Below are 19,896 nucleotides of genomic sequence, written 5' to 3' on the forward strand. Positions count from 1 at the left end.
CAGCCGGCGAATGGCTTTGGATTCTCCTATTAATGTCAATATTTTGGGTTTTTCCGAGACTGTCTTATTAATATGCACTACGTCACTTAAATCGACCAGTCAAAATTACCGATGTATACTAAGGCCAATCGGAATACGTGTATCATTTGCTCCGTCACTAACAGTGGCTGCGCCCATAGAAATACAGCACTAGAAAGTAGAGGTTTATTGAAGGTTGTTAAAGAGCTTAGAACGGCCGGTCGCGGCGACAAAAGGAAATATTATCAGGATTATTAAAAGACCTAAAGGCCAATGAGGACTTTTAATGAAAAAAATGGTCTGTTAACAGACCGCGGCTGCATAGAACACCGACCGCAACATGTAATAATTTCGTGACGGGTTGTGAGTCCTGTAAATCGACAATGTAACAAAATACTAGAATTCAGATGTCCATAAGCGTGCAGCCTCAATCAAAATGTCCATAAACAACCAAAATCCTCTAGTGCTGCAAAAATCATTCAAACTTTAAGTGCGTCTGTGTTTGAGAGGCTATGTCCAATATTTAGAACATGTCATGCACTGGTTGATTACAACTTTCAGGATTTTTCAGTGTGAGTTTGATGAGTGTTCTGTAATTATATTTAAGAATTGATGTATTTTGGCAGGAAGTAAATTACAAGACTTATGATCAAGTATGTCGATCTAAACCACTGTTAGTATATTTTTCCGCTAATAATAGCTGGGCCCCTAACTTTTAGGCTGGGCCCCTAGAATTTGCCTGTAAGGAGCCCAGTTGGCTAATAGGGTCTGAGTGTTAATTTATATCCCTGATCTAATTGGTTTACAGATACCAGCGTTCACCCAATTGTTTACCTTCTCTTTCAAAACCTAAATTACCGAGGAACTCCAAATACACTGTCCGTGCCGATTAGTTTGTTGATAACAGCTAGATTAATGAATGAATCTATCCCTTGAATGAATTCTATTTGAAATTTAGCAAAAAAAAAAAAAGAATAAATCAGGCATAATAATATGCACCTATTTATTTTGTTTTTTAACAAAGTATAATGATAATCGGCACGGAACTGATTGTTTAATATAATCAATTAAGTAGACATTGTTTGTGAAAACGTCCCTTGTATCTCATAACAGCTACCAAATGTGTGAAAAACTTAAATACACTAAGTAAGGGTTAATTATTATTCAAAATATTATTTTCCCAACATATTTAACATAATTTTGTTTAATCTTTATATCTTTTTTTCTGCCAGTTCGAATTCTCGTGACTAATTTGGTGTTCCGCGGTTATTTACATTCCGAAAGAAAATGTAACAAATCGGATGTTTAAGTTTAAGGTGAATTCTGTTGAAATGTTATTTGTTATTTCATTTCCAACAAAATTTTAAATGTAAATGACCCTTAATCTCTAGAAAAACGAAGGTCCGTACCCTAGAAAACCCCTAATAGGCTTGTCTAGAGGTACGGATCCGTACCCCTAGACACTTTCTTTCTATATTCTATATCGTATGCTAAGCATGAGGCAAAGAATATATTATATGGCAACGCACATGTGGTTTTACTGATAGACAAAGAACATAAATCCCAAGTGTCATTTCTCTTTGAAACATGTGTAAGTTATGTATAAATACATAAATATATAAATAAATAAAGTATGAATGGAATAATAATGGAAATGGCCATTCATATAGCTCTCCTGTACGAAAAGTGAAATAGCCCGCAAGTGGCTATTCATATAGCAGTTTGAAATATATAATGTACATTGTACTGGGGTCAAAACTATGTCAAAAGATACCCAAACCAAAATGTACCCAAAAATAAAAAGTGAAAACGTACGGTACCCACAAATAGTCAGGATATACCCACTTGTGCAAGTCTAGGGGTCGAGTGTCCAGACCCCTAACCACTGCCTTTGAACTAAACAAATCAATTATACTTTATGATTAGAAGTACTGGATTTTCATAATGTACTTTTTGTTTACATTAATTTGGAAGGGTTCACTTCTTTTACCCATGAAATAACTTGCTTCTGATGGAAAATACTTGCCAGATTACCCTGTTTAATCATTGTTCATGAAATGCATATTGATGTTAGTGCCTGTCAAACTTAAATGGAATGTTTCAGTGTAAAAATTATACATGTTGTCATTTCAGTCGGTTAATGGCATTGAAGCGTATGGGAATTGTTGACAACTACGAGGTATGCCTTTTATTTGAAAAAAAAAATCTGAAAAATTTGTAATTTATTCAATATATTGGTGTTTAGGATTTTTAAAAGTGATCTATGTGTTTAGGCAGCTGAGTTGGTGGTAAAGGTTTGGTGACAGGTTTGAAGCAAAGACTGACTGAATATTTTCCCCCTGTGACATTTGGCGCTTGAACATTAGAATGTTGTTAATGTGTATGTAAATATATATGCAGCCAAACATGCTTATTAGGAATCCTGTCACTTACTAGTAGAAACCAAGCTAGTTTTCAAACAGTGCAAATAGTATTTCCATAATCCATTTATACATAAAAAGTGACTTTAAGGAACAACATGAGTAACGAAACATACTGATGTATCTGTTGGAAGAATGATTATATGGTAATGTATTGAAGAAGTTTTGATGTTACTGCAAGAGCAGCAGTCCAGTATTCAAACATTTATTTCTGCAGTTCTAATGATGCACTAGTTCAGCTAAACACAAATTTTAGGTTGTAATAGTAGGTTTACGCACATTCATGATTTTTATTCCAGAAAATTCGAGAGTACACAGTAGCTGTTGTTGGGGTCGGGGGAGTAGGGAGTGTGACTGCTGAAATGTTGACAAGATGTGGTATTGGAAAGGTTTGTATTTTTTCATGAATGTAAAGATTAGTCCATACTTTAAAAAATTGTAACTTCATTTTCAGTATGGTTCTGCTTGTATTCAAAATTTCACTATAGTTTATATTTGCCGGAAGCATCTCAAACCCTCAAAAGTAAAAATGTAAAATATACTTAAATGTGAGATTGGGCAAATTATAAGATGCAATCAATGAAAAGTAGCAGCTGTTACAGCTGAATTTCAGAAAATGATACAAATTGAAACTATATAGATGAATCTTATGACTTAAAATCCAGTATTGCACATGATCTTACAGTCAGTGCCATAAAGGGAGGTAATTTATAACAACAGATTCAATTATTTAAACCTTTGACAAATATTTGAGAAAATGGTTATCAAAAGTAAGATTTAAAAATAATTTATGCATTTTATGTTCATAACAAAATGTGGCAGCCACATTAATAACAATGCCACCATGAGCCTTTAAACAGTGGAACTAAAATTAATGGCATTTATGTAAGGGTAAGTTATTGGGTAGAACCTCCAACCCCTCACAGCCGGGTAGCATCCTCACATGAAAGAATTTTACACCCAACGCAAGGCATCAAACACTAAGTTTTTTTGGACAAGCTCTGAAGAAAAGTCGGGGGCCTTTAACTCTCGATCAATGCAACACTCATTTCAGAATGATACTGTGTAATAAAACAAAAATCTCAAATATTTTCACAAGATCATTCAGCAAGTTTCAAAATGGTCATTGACTCTGGTATTTGTGCAAATGATGGAATGAAATAATGTTATTATAATGCCGGAGTAAACATTTTGGTGCCCAGTTTTGTGGAATAGTTACATCATGATCAAAACCTCTTTTATTGTTAAATGTGAAGGAATTATATATATTTATGCCCCCCTTTGAAAAAGGAGGGGTATATTGTTTTGCAGATGTCGGTCGGTAGGTCAGTCGGTAGGTCGGTCTGTCGGCCGGTCGGTCGGAATGTAGACCTATCCGTTTCCGGATGATAACTCAAGAACGCTTGGGCCTAGGATCATGAAAGTTGATAGGGAGGTTGGTCATCACCTGCAGATGACCCCTATTGATTTTGAGGTCTGTATGTCAAAGGTCAAGGTCACATTGAACCTGAATAGTAAAACGGTTTCCGGATGATAACTCAAGAACACTTGGGCCTAGGATCATGAAAGTTGATAGGGAGGTTGGTAATGACCAGCAGATGACCCCTATTGATTTTGAGGTCAGTATGTTAAAGGTCAAGGTCACAGTGACCCTGAACAGTAAAACGGTTTCCGGATGATAACTCAAGAACACTTGGGCCTAGGATCATGAAAGTTAATAGGGAGGTTGGTAATGACCAGCAGATGACCCCTATTGATTTTGAGGTCAGTATGTTAAAGGTCAAGGTCACAGTGACCCTGAACAGTAAAACAGTTTCTGGATGATAACTCAAGAACGCTTAGGCCTAGGGTCACAAAAGTTGATAGGGAGGTTGGTCATGACCAGCAGGTGACCCCTATTGATTTTGAGGTCAGTATGTCAAAGGTCAAGGTCACAGTGACCCTGAACAGTAAAACAGTTTCCGGATGATAACTCAAGACACTTAGGCCTAGGGTCACGAAAGTTGATAGGGAGGTTGGTCATGACCAGCAGGTGACCCCTATTGATTTTGAGGTCAGTATGCCAAAGGTCAAGGTCACAGTGACCAGGAACAGTAAAATGGTTTCCAGGCAATAACTCAAGAACGCTTGGGCTTAGTGTCAGGAAAATTGATAGTTAGGTTGGCCATGACCAGCAGATGACCCCTATTGATTTTGAGGTCAATAGGTCAAAGGTCAAGGTCACATTGGCCAGGAACAGTTAAATGGTTTCTGATCTTCTTGTCCAAAACCATAGGGCATAGGGCTTTGATATTTGGTATGTAGCAAAATCTAGTGGTCCTCTACCAAGATTGTTCAGATTATTTCCCTGGGGTCAAATATGGCCCCACCCCTAGGGTCACATGGTTTATATAGACTTATATAGGAAAAAAAATTGAAAAACTCTTGTCCAAAACCACAGGGCTTTGATATTTTGTATATGACATCATCTAGTGATCCTCTACTAAGATTATTCAGATTATTCCCCTAGGGTCAAATATGGCTCCGCCCTGGGGGTCACATGGTTTACATATACTTATATAGGGAAAAACTTTGAAAATCTTCTTGTCCAAACCGCAAAGTCTATGGCTTTGGTATTTTGTAATGTAGCATCATTTAGTGGTTCTCTACCAAGTTTGTTCAAGTTATCCCTCTCGGGTCAAATATGGCCCTGCCTCAGAGGTCAAATGGTTCATATAGACTTATATAGGGAAAAACTTAGAATCTTCATGTCCATAACTTATATCATTCAAATTTGGACCACATGTATAGTTTTGAGTGGCAAGATGAACCTTGACATGAGTTGACCTTGATCTTGACCTAGTGACCTACTTTCACATTTCTGTACCTACAGCCTTCAAATTTGGACCACATGCATAGGTTTGTGTACTGAAAAAAACTTTGACCTTGTTATTGACCTAGTGACCTACTTTCACATTTTTGAAGGTACAGGTTTCAAATTTGGACCACATGCATAGTTTTTTGTTCCAAAATAAAATTTGACCTTGATTTTGACCTAGTGACCTAGTTTCACATTTCTCAAGCTACAGCCTTCAAATTTGAACCACAAGCGTACTTTTGTGTACTGAAATGAACTTTGATCTTGAGATTGACCTAGTGACCTACTTTCACATTTCTGAAGGTACAGGCTTCAAATTTTGACCACTTGCATAGTTTTGTGTTCCGAAATAAAATTTGACCTTGATTTTGACCTAGTGACCTACTTTCACATTTCTCAAGCTACAGCCTTCAAATTTGAACCACATGCATAGTTTTGTGTACCGAAATGAAGTTTGATCTTAAGATTGACCTAGTGACCTGCTTTCACATTTTTGAAGGTACAGGCTTCAAATTTGGACTGCATGCATATTTTTGTGTTCTGAATTGAAATTTTACATTAATTTTTTATCTATTACCTAATTTCACATTTCTCAAGCTACAGCCTCCAAATTTGAAGCACATGCATAGTTCTGTTTACCGAAATAAACTTTACCTTTAAATTGATCTAGTGACCTGCTTTCACATTTCTCAAGCCACCGCTTTCAAATTTGGACCACATACACATTGTTTTGTACCTAAATGAAATTTGACTTTGATTTTGACCTTGAGCTAGTCTTGAAATTTGGAACATTCAAAAATGGCTCAGTGGATGGCACCAAGATCAATCTGTAATCTCTTGTTAGGTTAATAGGTTAAAGGTCAAGGTCAGATTAAACCAGAATGGTAGTACTTTCGTTTGCAGTAAGCATATAATTTCTGTTCCTTGTGCAATTACTAAATGCATCAAGGGGGGCATTTCGTGTTCGACGAGCTCTTGTTATATTACAGTTGCTGCTGTTTGATTATGATAAAGTAGAGCTGGCCAACATGAACCGTTTATTTTATCAGCCCCATCAAGCTGGACTGAGCAAGGTAGAAGCTGCTGAAAAAACTTTGAAGTAAGTCCATACATACTTTATATATTAAAGTAACTCTGTACATAGTATATAAAGTAACTCCATACATAGTGTATAAAGTAAGTCCATACACAGTTAAACACATCAAGTAAGTCCATATATAGTTTATATCAAGTTACTCAAGTAAGTCCATACACAGTTAAACACATCAAGTAAGTCCATACACAGTTAAACACATCAAGTAAGTCCATGTATAGTTTATATCAAGTTACTCAAGTAAGTCCATACACAGTTAAACACATCAAGTAAGTCCATTCATAGTTAAATATATCAAGTTATTCCATACATAGTTTATTAAGTAAGTACATAATATTACATACTTTATTTGAAGCTTATTTGAATAACTTATTATGTCGCTTGACAAGAAAAAAATATCCTGGTTTTAGCAATAAAAAGTCATGAAATGTTTTTCTGTTGCAGAGAAATCAACCCTGATGTAGAATTTGAAATTTACAATTACAACATTACCACAATGGAGAATTTCAATCATTTTGTTGATAGAATCACGTAAGTATTTCTTTTATCAAGTGAGTCCTGTTGTGATGTCAAATTATTAGTTTTATCTTTCCAATTGTGGTCATTTTCAAAATACATTTTTAAAAGTTTGAAAAAAAATTTTGTTCTCATTATTTAAGTGATGTCTAGCCACAGTAAATAGTTTACCATTAAATGGTTAATATTCGTGGATTCAGTGGTTGAGTCAATACACGAAAATTTAATCCCAATGAATAAGTATAATTCCCATTCATTTTATGTTCAAAAGTTAAAATCTACGAATTTATATCCACCACGAAATTGCCGTTTTGACCAAAACCACAAAATTTTATATCCACGAAAATTATAATTTTACAGCATTCACTATTTGACCCTGTTTTCTGTTTATTTGGATCATCAAGCCCATTTGATATCTGATTGATAAAGTTTAATGCTTAAGCTAATGCAAGTTGAGCATGGGAGTGTTGCACATTTTCGTGCATATCATGAACAGATTCAGGCAAACCAAGACTGTAGTTGTTTTGTCTGGCTGCTTCCTATGCCTCCAAAAGGTTTTTTTATACGTTTTATTCTCAATGAGTTAAACCAAATCTTTCTCTTTTTATAGTTCTGTACCAGGTAAAATTGTAAGATTTTGATATTTTTTACTAAATGAGAAGTTTTATTTACATGATAAAGTGTGATATTAGGAGATATATTTCACTCTAAGTTTCAACAAATCTTTGAAATTCTGTAATAAAGCAATATTGTATTAATGTTTGTGTGTCTGTATATTTCAGGAAAGGTGGTTTAAAGGAAGGTGAACATGTAGATTTAGTACTGAGCTGTGTGGACAACTTCGAGGCTAGAATGGCCATCAATACAGTTAGTTTTTGTCACATGTTTCTCAGTGAATTACAGAAATATTAGGGTAAAATTGATTTGGTATTTTCACCATGATAATATCCGATATATTTTTCACTTGGAAGGAACTAAATAGTGGGTAGGTTTTGTCAAAACCTGAAAGAAATATATACTTTGTTTGTTTTAATGTATGTCAGATCAAAATATCTTTCACTCCTGAACTCTGTATCTCAGATTTTTACTCATGGCTACGCCACTTGTGAAAATATTGCATCCAGTGTTCACTGGTGAAAGATACTTAAATTGTAAACTAAAACAAACAAAAAAAATCTTAAAATTTCAAAGCAGGCAGTGTTAATTAACGTGTATGATACATGCTGAGTCAGAAATGTATAATTGTCAAGAACTTCAGTCATTAATAGATCAAACAGGAAGTCACAGTTACATTTTATTTCCATCTTAGATTATTGCAAGCACACTAGTATCATTATGACAATCTTTCTGAACTAAAGGTGTTTCATGGCAAGTTATTCTTGAAATTTTAACTTAAAAATGCTTTTATATTTTCCAAAGGTGATCATTATTGACAACTACCCCTCTTCGATGTGGGTTCAAGCCTCACTCAAGCATTGAAGTCTTCATGTGAGGAAGCCATCCAGCTGGCTTACGGAAGGTAGGTGGTTCTACCCAGATGCCCGCTCGTGATGAAATAATACACTGAGGAGCACCTGGGCTCTTTCTCTACCATCACAGCTGGAACGTTTCCTTATGACCTATATTGTGTTGGTGCGATGTTAAACCCAACAAAAAAAAATTATTGACAAGTTTTGACTGTATTCTATCTTGTTTCAGGCTTGTAACGAAGTAGGTCAGACATGGATTGAATCGGGTGTCAGTGAAAACGCTGTGTCAGGTCATATACAGGTTGTTATACCAGGAGAAACAGCTTGTTTCGCTGTAAGCATTTCAAACTTAGATTTTCCATGTAAAAAAACTTATTTCTGTGAAATCATTTAGTGGAGTTAATATAAATTTTCATGGATTTTTTAGTAATGTTAATCCAGAATCCATGAAATTGCATTCCAGTGAATAATTTTACCTCTAGCCTGCTAAATTTCTAAAATGGACTGGTCTATCATTCAGTTTGGGCAGTACCACTTATTATTCAAAGGGGTGTTCACTGAATTTACTGACTGAATAGCGAACAATGCATAATGGTCTTGGTCAGCACTGGTCGCAAAGGCAAAATCACATGCCACCAGCAGGCTTAAGGTTAAATTAATGTTTATTTTGTCGTCAAATATAAATTAAAAAAATTGCTTTGCTTGCCAAAACCCTAAATTTCATGCCCATGAAATGAAATGATTTTTATTGTGTGTATAGTAATTAATACTAATTATTATCATTTTCTTGGTTTCACACAGGAGACTTACTTTTGATTGGGAACTGCTTTGCCCTATCCTTTATTTGTTTTGTTTATTCAACTTACTGTCAAATAATTTTAGTGATAAAATGATAGTGAAGTAAGAGATGCTTTTAAATGTTGTGCTTTTCTTTGTCAGTGGGCTTGGAGCTGTCTTGGTCATCAAGAACATCAGTTTATCATATAACAAATGTGCCGCTATGAATTACAACTGCTTTTGAAATGAAAACATTTTTCTAATTTAAAATCAGGTGATTGTTTTCATGAGGCAAAACCTTTATGATTTTGTTTAATAATAGACTAAGTTGAAAAGGGAACACATACAAGATGTATGGCCATCTTTTGAAACAATACAAGTAGGATTATTAACTTTTGCAAGTATTTGTTTTCACATATACATTGAGCACATGTAGCAAAATATGATTATTAGTTGAGCAAAGGCTGTTTTCACAAACACGGCATTGTAGTAAAAATGAATCCCCACCAAAAAATTCAGATTTTGCCGTATTTGTATGAACTGTATAATTGACTGGCTACATATTTCAGTGTGCTCCTCCACTGGTTGTAGCCACAAAAACAGATGAGAAGACATTGAAAAGAGAAGGTGTTTGTGCAGCTAGCCTTCCCACCACCATGGCAGTTGTTGCGGGATTTCTTGTGCAGAATACTCTAAAGTAAGTTACTTTTAGCCTCTGAAATGTTCTATATTTTACTTTAGCGGCTTATCTGTTCTACACTCTTCATAAGCCTCTAAACTTTATACATTCTACTTTAGCCTCTAAAATTTTTTACATTTTCATTATAGCCTCTTAATTTTAATACATTCTACTTTAGCTTCCAAACTTTCATACATTATACTTTAGCCTCTAAACTGTTCTACATTCTACTTTTAGCCTCTAAACTTTAATACGTTCTACTTTAGCCTCTAAATTTTTATACATTCTACTTTAATCTCTAAACTGATTTTACCTTAGCCTCTAAACTATTCTGCATTAGCCTCTTAGCTGTTTAACATTCTACTTTAGCCTCAAAACAGTTCTAAATCAAACTGAAAAAGCAACTCAGAATTATCAACAGTAACTCATTTATAGATTGTTATATTTTCTGGTTCTTCCGGATAATTGATTTCAACTCATTTAGATTTGATGATTGAATACAGCATAAGCTGGTGCTAGGGTGCATTGGCAGTGTTGCATTTTTCATTACTTCTCATGTACACACTCAATCAAACCAAGTCTGCAATTTTCTCTGTTTGCCTTGTTCTTTTTGCTTCCGAAGGATCTACTTTTCAGATTTTTTTTCACATGCTATGTTTCAGATATCTACTAGGTTTTGGAGATGTAACACACTATCTGGGTTATAACGCATTACAAGATTTCTTCCCCACCATGTCAATGAAACCAAATGAACAATGTGATGATAGACACTGTCAGAGACAACAGGCTGAATATAAGGTAAATGGAGAGAACTTTAGATTAAAATGATAATATGTGTACTACTAAATTTTAAATTACCTTTAAGTTACAATGGAATCTCACACATCAGTTTTTTAGCTCATCTGATTTTTTGAAAAAAAAATGAGTTATTGTCATCACTTGATCGGCGTTGGCGTTGCCTGGTTAAGATTTATGTCAGCTTTTCTCCTAAACTATCAAAGCTATTGCTTTGAAACTTGGAACAGTTGTTCACCATCATAAGCTGACCCTGTACAGCTAGAAACATAACTCCATCCTGCTTTTTGCAAGATTTATGGCCCCTTTTGGGCTTAGAAAATATCAGATTTCTTGGTTAAGTTTTATGTTTAGGTCAGCTTTTCTCCTAAACTATCAAAGCTATTGCTTTGAAACTTGCAACACTTGTTCACCATCATAAGCTGACCCTGTACATTAAGAAACATAACTCCATCCTGCTTTTTGCAAGAATTATTGCCCCTTTTGGACTTAGAAAATCAGTTTTCTTGGTTAAGTTTTATGTTTAGGTCAGCTTTTCTCCTAAACTAGCAAAGCTATTGCTTTGAAACTTGCAACACTTGTTCACCATCATAAGCTGACCCTGTACAGCAAGACACATAACTCCATCCTGCATTTTGCAAGATTTATGGCCCCTTCTGGACTGAGAAAATATCAGATTTCTTGGTTAAGTTTTATGTTTAGGTCAACTTTTTCTCTTAAACTATCAAAGCTATTGCTTTGAAACTTGCAACACTTGTTCACCATCATAAGCTGACCCTGTACACCAAGAAACATAACTCCATCCTGCTTTGTTTAAGGTTTAAGAATTATTGCCCCTTTTGGACTTAGTGAAAATCAGTTTTCTTGGTTGAGTAATATGTTTGTCAGCTTTTCTCATAAACTATCAAAGCTATTGCTTTGAAACTAGCAACACTTGTTCACCATCATAAGCTGACCGTGTACAGCAAGAAACATAACTCTGTCCTGCTTTTTGCAAGACTTATGGCCCCTTTTGGACTTAGAAAATATCAGATTTATTGGTTAAGTTTTATGTTTAGGTCAGCTTTTCTCCTAAACTATTCAAGCTATTGCTTTGAAACTTGCAACAGTTGTTCACCATCATAAGCTGACTATGTACATCAAGAAACATTACTCCATCCTGCTTTTTGCAAGAATTATGGCCCTTTTTGGACTTCATGGGTAGGACAATTTTTCTATTATACAAAAAAAAATCAGATGAGCGTCAGCACCCGCAAGGCAGTGCTCTTGTTTCCTGATTGACTTGAAATTTAACTTCATTTTGTATTTTAAAAATACAAGAAAAGTATACTAATTTTAAAAATACAAGAAGAGTATTCTAATTCTAAAAATACAAAAATACAAAAATACATTAACGATGATATAAATTTTAATCTTGTGAGATTTATATCGGGTAAGTTACATTAATTTAAAATGAAGCTGTTTAATGCTGAGTGGGAAAATTGAGCGTGCGCCGACTAGCACTGACTGTACTCAAATGTACTGAAAATACTCAAATGATATGACAGATATTTAATTTTAAACTCTATAGTCTTGTAGAGTATACAATGAAATAACATCAGTTAAAATAATTATCTTATGCATCAGTTATTTTCGAAATAATAAAAAAAGTCTACGATTTTCTTGGACAACTCTCGTACAAGAAGAGTATTCTAATTTTAAAAATACAAGAAGAGTATTCTTCCACCCTCAGAGACCTTTAGAATGATACATACAATGTAGTTAATATCTGGATCTTGCAAAATAAAGTTGCAATTTGCAAAACAAAAAAGCAACTCTTGTCTTGGATTAGGTGGATCACACTGTAGAAAGAGTTTACATATTCTTTATTAGTATTTGCTGAAGCAGAGGAACAGTAAATATTGTTGTGTATTTCAGAAAAGAGAAGCAGCCAAACCAAAACCTGTGATAGAAGAAACAAAGGAAGAAGAAGTTGTACATGAAGACAATCCTTTTGGTAGGTACAAAAACTAAAATTGTGACAGATTGTTACAAAATAAAAGTCTAAAATTGTTCTCAAGACATTCTACAGCTCTGCTTCATGTGGACAAGTTGGCATTTACTTGCAGGAAACAGGTTAATACTGGTACAGAATCCAGGCACACTGCTTGTCATTACATAATGGAAATACTGTTGAAAAACTGTGCTAAGCGAAAGCAAACAAACAAGCCAACACACCTATTAGTTCATTTTTAGAGCATAGATTTGGGCTATAAATTGGAAAGGTCTCGAGTTTGGTCTCTGGGTATGAGGCGATTGTTTTTCAAGAGAGTTTGACAGAAGACTGTTACTCGGAAGTCATTCATCCTCTACCTCTTAGTCAGAAGTTGCTAGTTACTCATACTTGTGAAGGGGGCCTCTGTGGCTGAGTGGTTACGGTTGCTTACATCGAATCACTTGCCCCTCACTGATGTGGGTTCACTTTCAAATTGGATGTTGAATTCTTCATTTGAGGAAGCTATCCGGCTCGCTTATGGAAGAATGTTAGTTCTACCTAGGTGCCTGCTTGTGATAAAAGGATCCATATTGGGGCACCTGGGGTCTTCCTCAACTTTCAAAAGCTGGGTGTCAGTGTGACGTTTAACCCAACAATCAGTCAGTCATATGTATTTGTGAAGAATAGGTTGGTACTGGTATAGAAACAAGGAACAGTGGTTATAATAACTGACCACAATTTCATTATTGAAACTTGTTTAAAAACTTATAACCATCAAAGACTCTGATTTTATTTTACACAGAAATAGAGCTTGTGTCAGAAACCACATTAGAAGAGGCGCAGGCATCAGAGGGGTCTCAACCTCAGCTGGCTGAGGGGTTAAAGGTTGCATACACAGTACCCGCACCGGAACAGGTCAGTTTTGTTGAAAGTAATAGAAACCTGTGGTATTGTGTTGGTTTTGGAAAACTTCTGATGCAAAATTTTGAAATCTTGTATTCAAATTCAGATGTAGGATGCAGAGAAGTTGTCAGTTACTTGTGAGGTATTATGTCATTTACATGCAGGGAACTTTTCATTGACATATTGGGAAGTTGTTAGTTACATGTGAGGAACTTATCATTTACATATAGGGAAGTTGTCAGCTACATGGGGGGAAGTTGTCATTTACATATATTGAAGTTGTCAGCTACTTGTGGGGAAGTTATCATTTACATATAGGGAAGTTGTCAAACTACATGTGGGGAAGTTGTCATTTACATATAGGGAAGTTGTCTGTTACATGTAGGGAACTTATCATTTACATATAGGGAAGTTGTCAGTTACATGTGGGGAAGTTGTCTGTTACTTGTGGGGGAAGTTGTCAATTACTTGTGGGCAAGTTGTCATTTACATATAGGGAAGTTGTCTGTTACATGTGGGGAAGTTGTCAGTTACATATAGGGAAGTTGTCTGTTACATGTGGGGAACTTATCATTTACATATAGGGAAGTTGTCAGTTACATGTGGGGAAGTTGTCTGTTACTTGTGGGGAAGTTGTCAGTTACTTGTGGGGAAGTTGTCAATTACATATAGGGAAGTTGTCAGTTACATATGGGGAAGTTGTCAGTTACATATAGGGAAGTTGTCAACTACATGTGGGGAAGTTGTCAGTTACATATAGGGAAGTTGTCAGTTACATGTGGGGAAGTTGTCAGTTACTTGTGGGGAAGTTGTCAATTACATGAGGGGAACTTGTAGAGACATGCGGAAAAGTTGTCAGTTATTGTGGGGAGGAAGTTGTCTTTTAAATATGGTGAAATTTCCACTTACTTCTGCAGCACAGATCTGTACTGGTACAAATTAGATTACCTAATGCACTGTTGAAATGTGATATTATACCCTCATCAAACTAACAAAAATTGTAGAAATGTTCTGAATGAAAACACAAATCATATCTGTCATCTGTTGAAAAATAATTATCGTAAAATTGTTTTCATGTATGTTAAAGAAAAAATGAGCCATCATGCCATGAGAAAACCAACATAGTGCGTTTGTGACCAGCATGGATCCAGACCAGCCTGCGCATCCGCACAGTCTGGTCAGGATCCATGCTGTTCGCTTTAAAAGCCTATTGCAATTAGAGAAACTGTTGGTGAACAGCATGGATCCTGACCAGACTGAGGGGATATGCAGGCTGGTCTGGATCCATGCTGGTCGCAAAGACACTATGTTGGTTTTCTCATGGCGTGGCTCAAATGTAGGGCTTTGATTTCATTTATTGCAGTACCTGCGAAATCCACGAAAATTTTGAGTTTTCCAGGAATTTATTTCGTAGTTTTATTTTCTATTTTAGGGGGACCAAGCAAATACTACAGTTGAGACAGAGGGACAAAGTTTAGAAGATCTTATGAATCAGATGAAATCATTATGATACTAGACAACTATTAGTATTTGGTTCATTTTTATCACACAGTCCTGTTGCATGGAATCTCGTGAATTTATGAGAATTCATTATAATTTTCAAGTTTGCCATATTATAGGGATAACAAATGTTTTCCTTTCATGTTAATTTGATGTTAGAACAGGAAACAAACATGCTTTAATGCTATTCCAGCAGGAAACATGTAATAAGCTATGTCAAATAAATGTAATATTGACATGTAAGACATGTTTTTTATGCATTGCAGGGCCTAGTATGTATATGTTTCAACATGGACTTGGCAAATAAGAAAAAGTGTAAACGCATATAACTCTCCTGTTAATTAAAAGCACCCCTTGAAAACAGCAGTCTTATGCTAGAATGATTATTTATAAATTTATTTATTTATTTAATGATACAAAGACTTAGATAGATAGATTGCGTCATTTAAAAATGACAAATTTAATTAAATATTTGGCATATACCTACAGTATTGGAATTCTAATAGATTTTGTAATAGAACATGTTTCATTGAACTTTGCCTGCATGGAAGGCAAAACGTTCATACCTTTCATTTGGTACTTCCTTTTCAGTGAATTATTGAAATAGCAGAATGAAGTACTTGTATATCAAATATGAGCCGCGCCATGAGAAAACCAAGATAGTGGCTTTGTGACCAACATGGATCCAGACCAGCCTGCGCATCCGCGCAGTCTGATCAGGATCCATGCTGATCGCTTTCAAAACCTATTGCAATTAGAGAACCTGTTAGCGAACAGCATGGATCCTTACCAGACTGCGCGGATGTGCAGGCTGGTCTGGATCCAAGCTGGTCGCAAACCCACTATGTTGGTTTTCTCATGGCGCGGCTCATTTCAATCTTACACTGAAACAGACAAATAACCTGACAGTGTATTTATAAACTCTGCATTTGAAGATACAGATTAACTTCATTTTCAGAATTGTATCATTTAAGACTTCAAGAATTTAAGATTGTCTGCAAAAGCTTGAATACACAATGTATTTTCTGTTTACATGTATTTTTTTTTTTTTGCTTTAAATGTCTGAGGATAACTCCTTTGATTACACAGAAGATTCTGCACATACTCTTAATAAGTTGAGTGAATGTAGAAAGGAAGACAAAAATATTCCTTAAAGTAATGCTGAATTATGGCATTTAACAGCAGTAGATACTGGGATAAAACGGCAGTGAATTACGGCATTTAACAGCAGTAGATACTGGGATAAAACGGCAGTGAATTACGGCATTTAACAGCAGTAGATACTGGGATAAAACGGCAGTGAATTATGGCATTTAACAGTAGTAGATACTGGGATTCAACAGCAGTGAGTTACTGCATTTAACAGCAATATTTCCTTGGAATGGAAATATATATATACAAAACTTTATTGTTAAAGAGTCTGGAACGGTTTTGTGAAGTATTATTTACTTGCAGTTAAAGTTGCAGCTAAAGTCCTTATTCAGTGCTTTGTGTGGATGTACAATTATTTTAAGGAAAACGCTTTTGTATGTAGTATGACTGGGAATTATAATTGTGTTTAGTTTCAATTCTGTGTTTAATATTATATATTATTATTATTATGTCAAATCAAAGTATTTCTGTTGATATGTATTATTTATTTTTTGTTTACTTGATAAAATCAATAAAATGGTGCAAGATTATATATTCTGGAATCATTTTTCTCGGTTCTCATTTTTCAGACAGTTGAATAGTTGTCTGTTTAGTGCATACTAAACTATGAAGCGCACTGTTTCAAGTGATGTTCAGGCTTTAATGGTTTTTATCCCCCGACGAAAGTCGGAGGGATATAGTTTTGGCGTCGTCCGTCCGTCCGTCCGTCCGTCCTTCCGTCCGTCTTTCCGTCCGTCCGTCCGTCCGTCCGTCCTTCCGTCTTTCCGTCCGTCCGTCCGTCCGTCCGGAGCCATATCTAGGAAATGGTTGGGAATATTTATTTAAAACTTCATATACGTGTTCACCTCAATGAGTTCTTGCGGCCCGTCAAGTTTTAGTCAGATTGCCTAAGTAACACCAGAGTTATGGCCCTTAGAAGTTTCTAGTGTTAACTATATAGGGTACTATAAATATGGCAATTTCTGCATCATAACTTTTGATATATTTGACCTAGAACTATGAAACTTAAACAGAATTTAGATCACCATAATGTGGTTGTGTACACACAATTTCATTTGGATTTATTTGTAAATTAAGAGTTATTGCCCTTTAATTGTATAAAAATCCACATATTTGTACATAACAAACTTACCATTTGGTACAGTTTCATTAAATTTCTTTCATTCTTTTCCATGAACATTTATTGTAAACATGTGAAGTTGTGTACCCACACCTGGTCACCCCCTTACCTTGATCACACACCTCCCCCCTTATCCCCCCCCCCCCCCCCCCCCCCCCCCCCCCCCCCCCACCCCAAAAAAAAAAAAAAAATCATTCCTTATTTTAGATTTTTTTCAAACAAACTTCATATACATGTTCACCACTATGAGGTTATGGGGCCCATCAAGTTTCAGACAGATTGCCCAAGTAACACCAGAGTTATGGCCCTTAGAAGTTTCTAGTGTTAACTATATAGGGTACTATAGATCTATAGATATGCCAATTTCTGCATCATAACTTTTGACATATTTGACCTAGAACTATGAAACTTTAACAGAATTTAGAGCACTATAATGTGGTTGTGCACAGACAATTTTGTAAGGATTTCTTTTTGTAACTTCAGAGTTATTGCCCTTTAATTGTCTAAAAATCCACATATTTGTACATTACAAACTTACCATTTGGCAGAATTTTATTAAATTTCTTTCATTCTTTTCTGTGAACATTTATTATAAACATGTGAAGTTGCGCACCCACACCTGGTCACCCACTTGCCTTGGTCACACCCCCTCCCCCTCCCCACAAAAAAATAATTTTTTTTTTTTCATTTCTTATTTTAGATTTTTTTCAAACCTTCCAAGTTGTACCATTCCCCCCCCTCACTTCCCCACCCCTTCATGCCCACCCCTCATCATTCATCCTCTCCCCCCCCCCCCCCCCCACCCCACTCCAACTTCACCCTTTTACCTTTTTTTTTTTTTTAATTTTTAATTTTCAATCAATATTTATAATCAACATGTGAAATTTTGTTTCCTCTCCCATTCCCCTGCACCCCCACCCCCTAAAAAAATAAATATATACATATATCTATATAAAGATATATATATTTCCATTCCTTTTTTTTTTTTTTTTAAATGTTCAAACCTTCAACATGTTAAGTTGTGACTGCACAAACCTTGCCCTCAGCCGTTTCAAGATATCTTACCTGTGTTCTCTTAAGGACATCTGATCTTTTAAGTTCAAATGTACATGTAAAACAGCAACACCTGGTGCCAAACCACTCAAGACAATATTTCATTCCAGTTAAACTTCAAGCTCACATTTCAATTAACTGCATTTAATTTTAAAAGCTAAGCTTATTACAGTAAGCATATCCCATTCAAAATAAATTCTTAAGTCAGGATCAAAGTATCATACATTTATTATGTACTCTTTAATTAAACATTTGTTTTCTGTTAAATTGATTTTGACTAATGAAATTATTTGCTTCTTATTAACATCCTTAACTTTTTGCCGGATATATCTTTTTGCCATTCCTCACCACAAACCCTTTCGGCGGGGGATACCAATTCATCGAATTTGCTTGTTCTTTTCAGTACCTGACTACTGCCAAGTATTAATGCCCCCCCCCCCCCACCACCCTCCAGGATATATTGTCATTAGTAGATCACTGGTTTTTCGCTTAGTAACACAGAACACATTGGCATAAAAGTGGTAAAAACTTCATATTATGATTTCTTGTCAGCAGTGGGCTAAAAAAAACCCAGTAAATTGGAAACAGAAAATGGCTTCCATTTAAAAACTCGAGAAGTGGGCTTTGCAGTATACAACTGTCGAACTTCATAGAATGGTTGCTTGTAAAAGCAGTTTCATATCTTGGCCTGGAGGATGACAACGGTTTCCTTTATTGACCTGGATGCTAAAAACAGTTTCATATCTTCACATTAAGGCTGAAAACGGTTAACTTAAGCTGAAAATGGTTTCTTTTCATGATCTGGATGCTGAAAACGGTTTCCTGTCTTGACCTGGCTGCTGAAAACAGTTTCATGTTTTCACATTTAGGCTGAAAACAGTTTCCTACCATGACACGGAGGCTGAAAACGGTTTCCTTTCTTGGCCTGGTTGCTGAAAACGGTTTCATGTCTTCACATTTAGGCTGAAAACAGTTTCCTGAGTTTCCTATCCTGACACGGAGGCTGAAAACGGTTTCCTCTTGACCTGGAGACTGAAATCTGTTTCACATCTTTACCTTCAGGCTGAAAAAGGTTTCATTATCTTGGCCTTTAGGCTGAAACAGCTACCTGTCTTGACGTGAAAGCTGAAAACGGTTTCCTGTCTTAACCTGGAGGCTTAAAACGGTTTCCTATCTTGACCCTGGAGCAGAAAACGGTACATACTTCAACCTGAAGGCTCAAAATATTTTCATAGCATGACCTGAAGGCTGAAACGGTTTTCTGTTTTTATCTGGAGGCTGAAAACGACTTCCTGCCTTGACCTGGAGGCTGAAAGCGGTTTCCTGTCTTTACCTTTAGGCTGAAAATTGTTTCTTACCATGTCCTTGAGGGTGGAAAAAGGTTTCATGTCATCACCCGGAGATAACAGTATCGCATATAAAGTAAACACAGGAAAAGCTAATGATGAACTTGTAACCATTTTGAATATAAATTGCAGATCTATAAGAAATAAAATTCCAGAATTTCACCTTCTATTAGACCAGATAAAACCTGATGTCATCGCGTTCACTGAAACATGGTTGAAACCA

At 35.7% G+C, this 19,896-nt stretch overlaps 1 protein-coding gene across 1 annotated transcript; it reads left to right on the forward strand.

The window, feature by feature from the left end:
* The first annotated feature begins 2,154 nt into the window (after positions 1-2,154).
* On the forward strand, positions 2,155-16,684 carry LOC128550476 (ubiquitin-like modifier-activating enzyme 5). The gene is made up of 11 exons (XM_053529631.1): positions 2,155-2,197; positions 2,738-2,827; positions 6,285-6,394; positions 6,833-6,919; positions 7,687-7,771; positions 8,603-8,707; positions 9,720-9,847; positions 10,492-10,627; positions 12,542-12,620; positions 13,402-13,514; positions 14,935-16,684. Exons 1-11 carry the CDS (start codon positions 2,159-2,161, stop codon positions 15,010-15,012), a joined length of 1,050 nt encoding a protein of 349 aa, XP_053385606.1. The 5' UTR covers positions 2,155-2,158; the 3' UTR covers positions 15,013-16,684.
* Positions 16,685-19,896: the final 3,212 nt, after the last annotated feature.

Source organism: Mercenaria mercenaria, chromosome 18 (assembly GCF_021730395.1).
Source record: "Mercenaria mercenaria strain notata chromosome 18, MADL_Memer_1, whole genome shotgun sequence".
Lineage (NCBI taxonomy): Eukaryota > Metazoa > Mollusca > Bivalvia > Venerida > Veneridae > Mercenaria > Mercenaria mercenaria.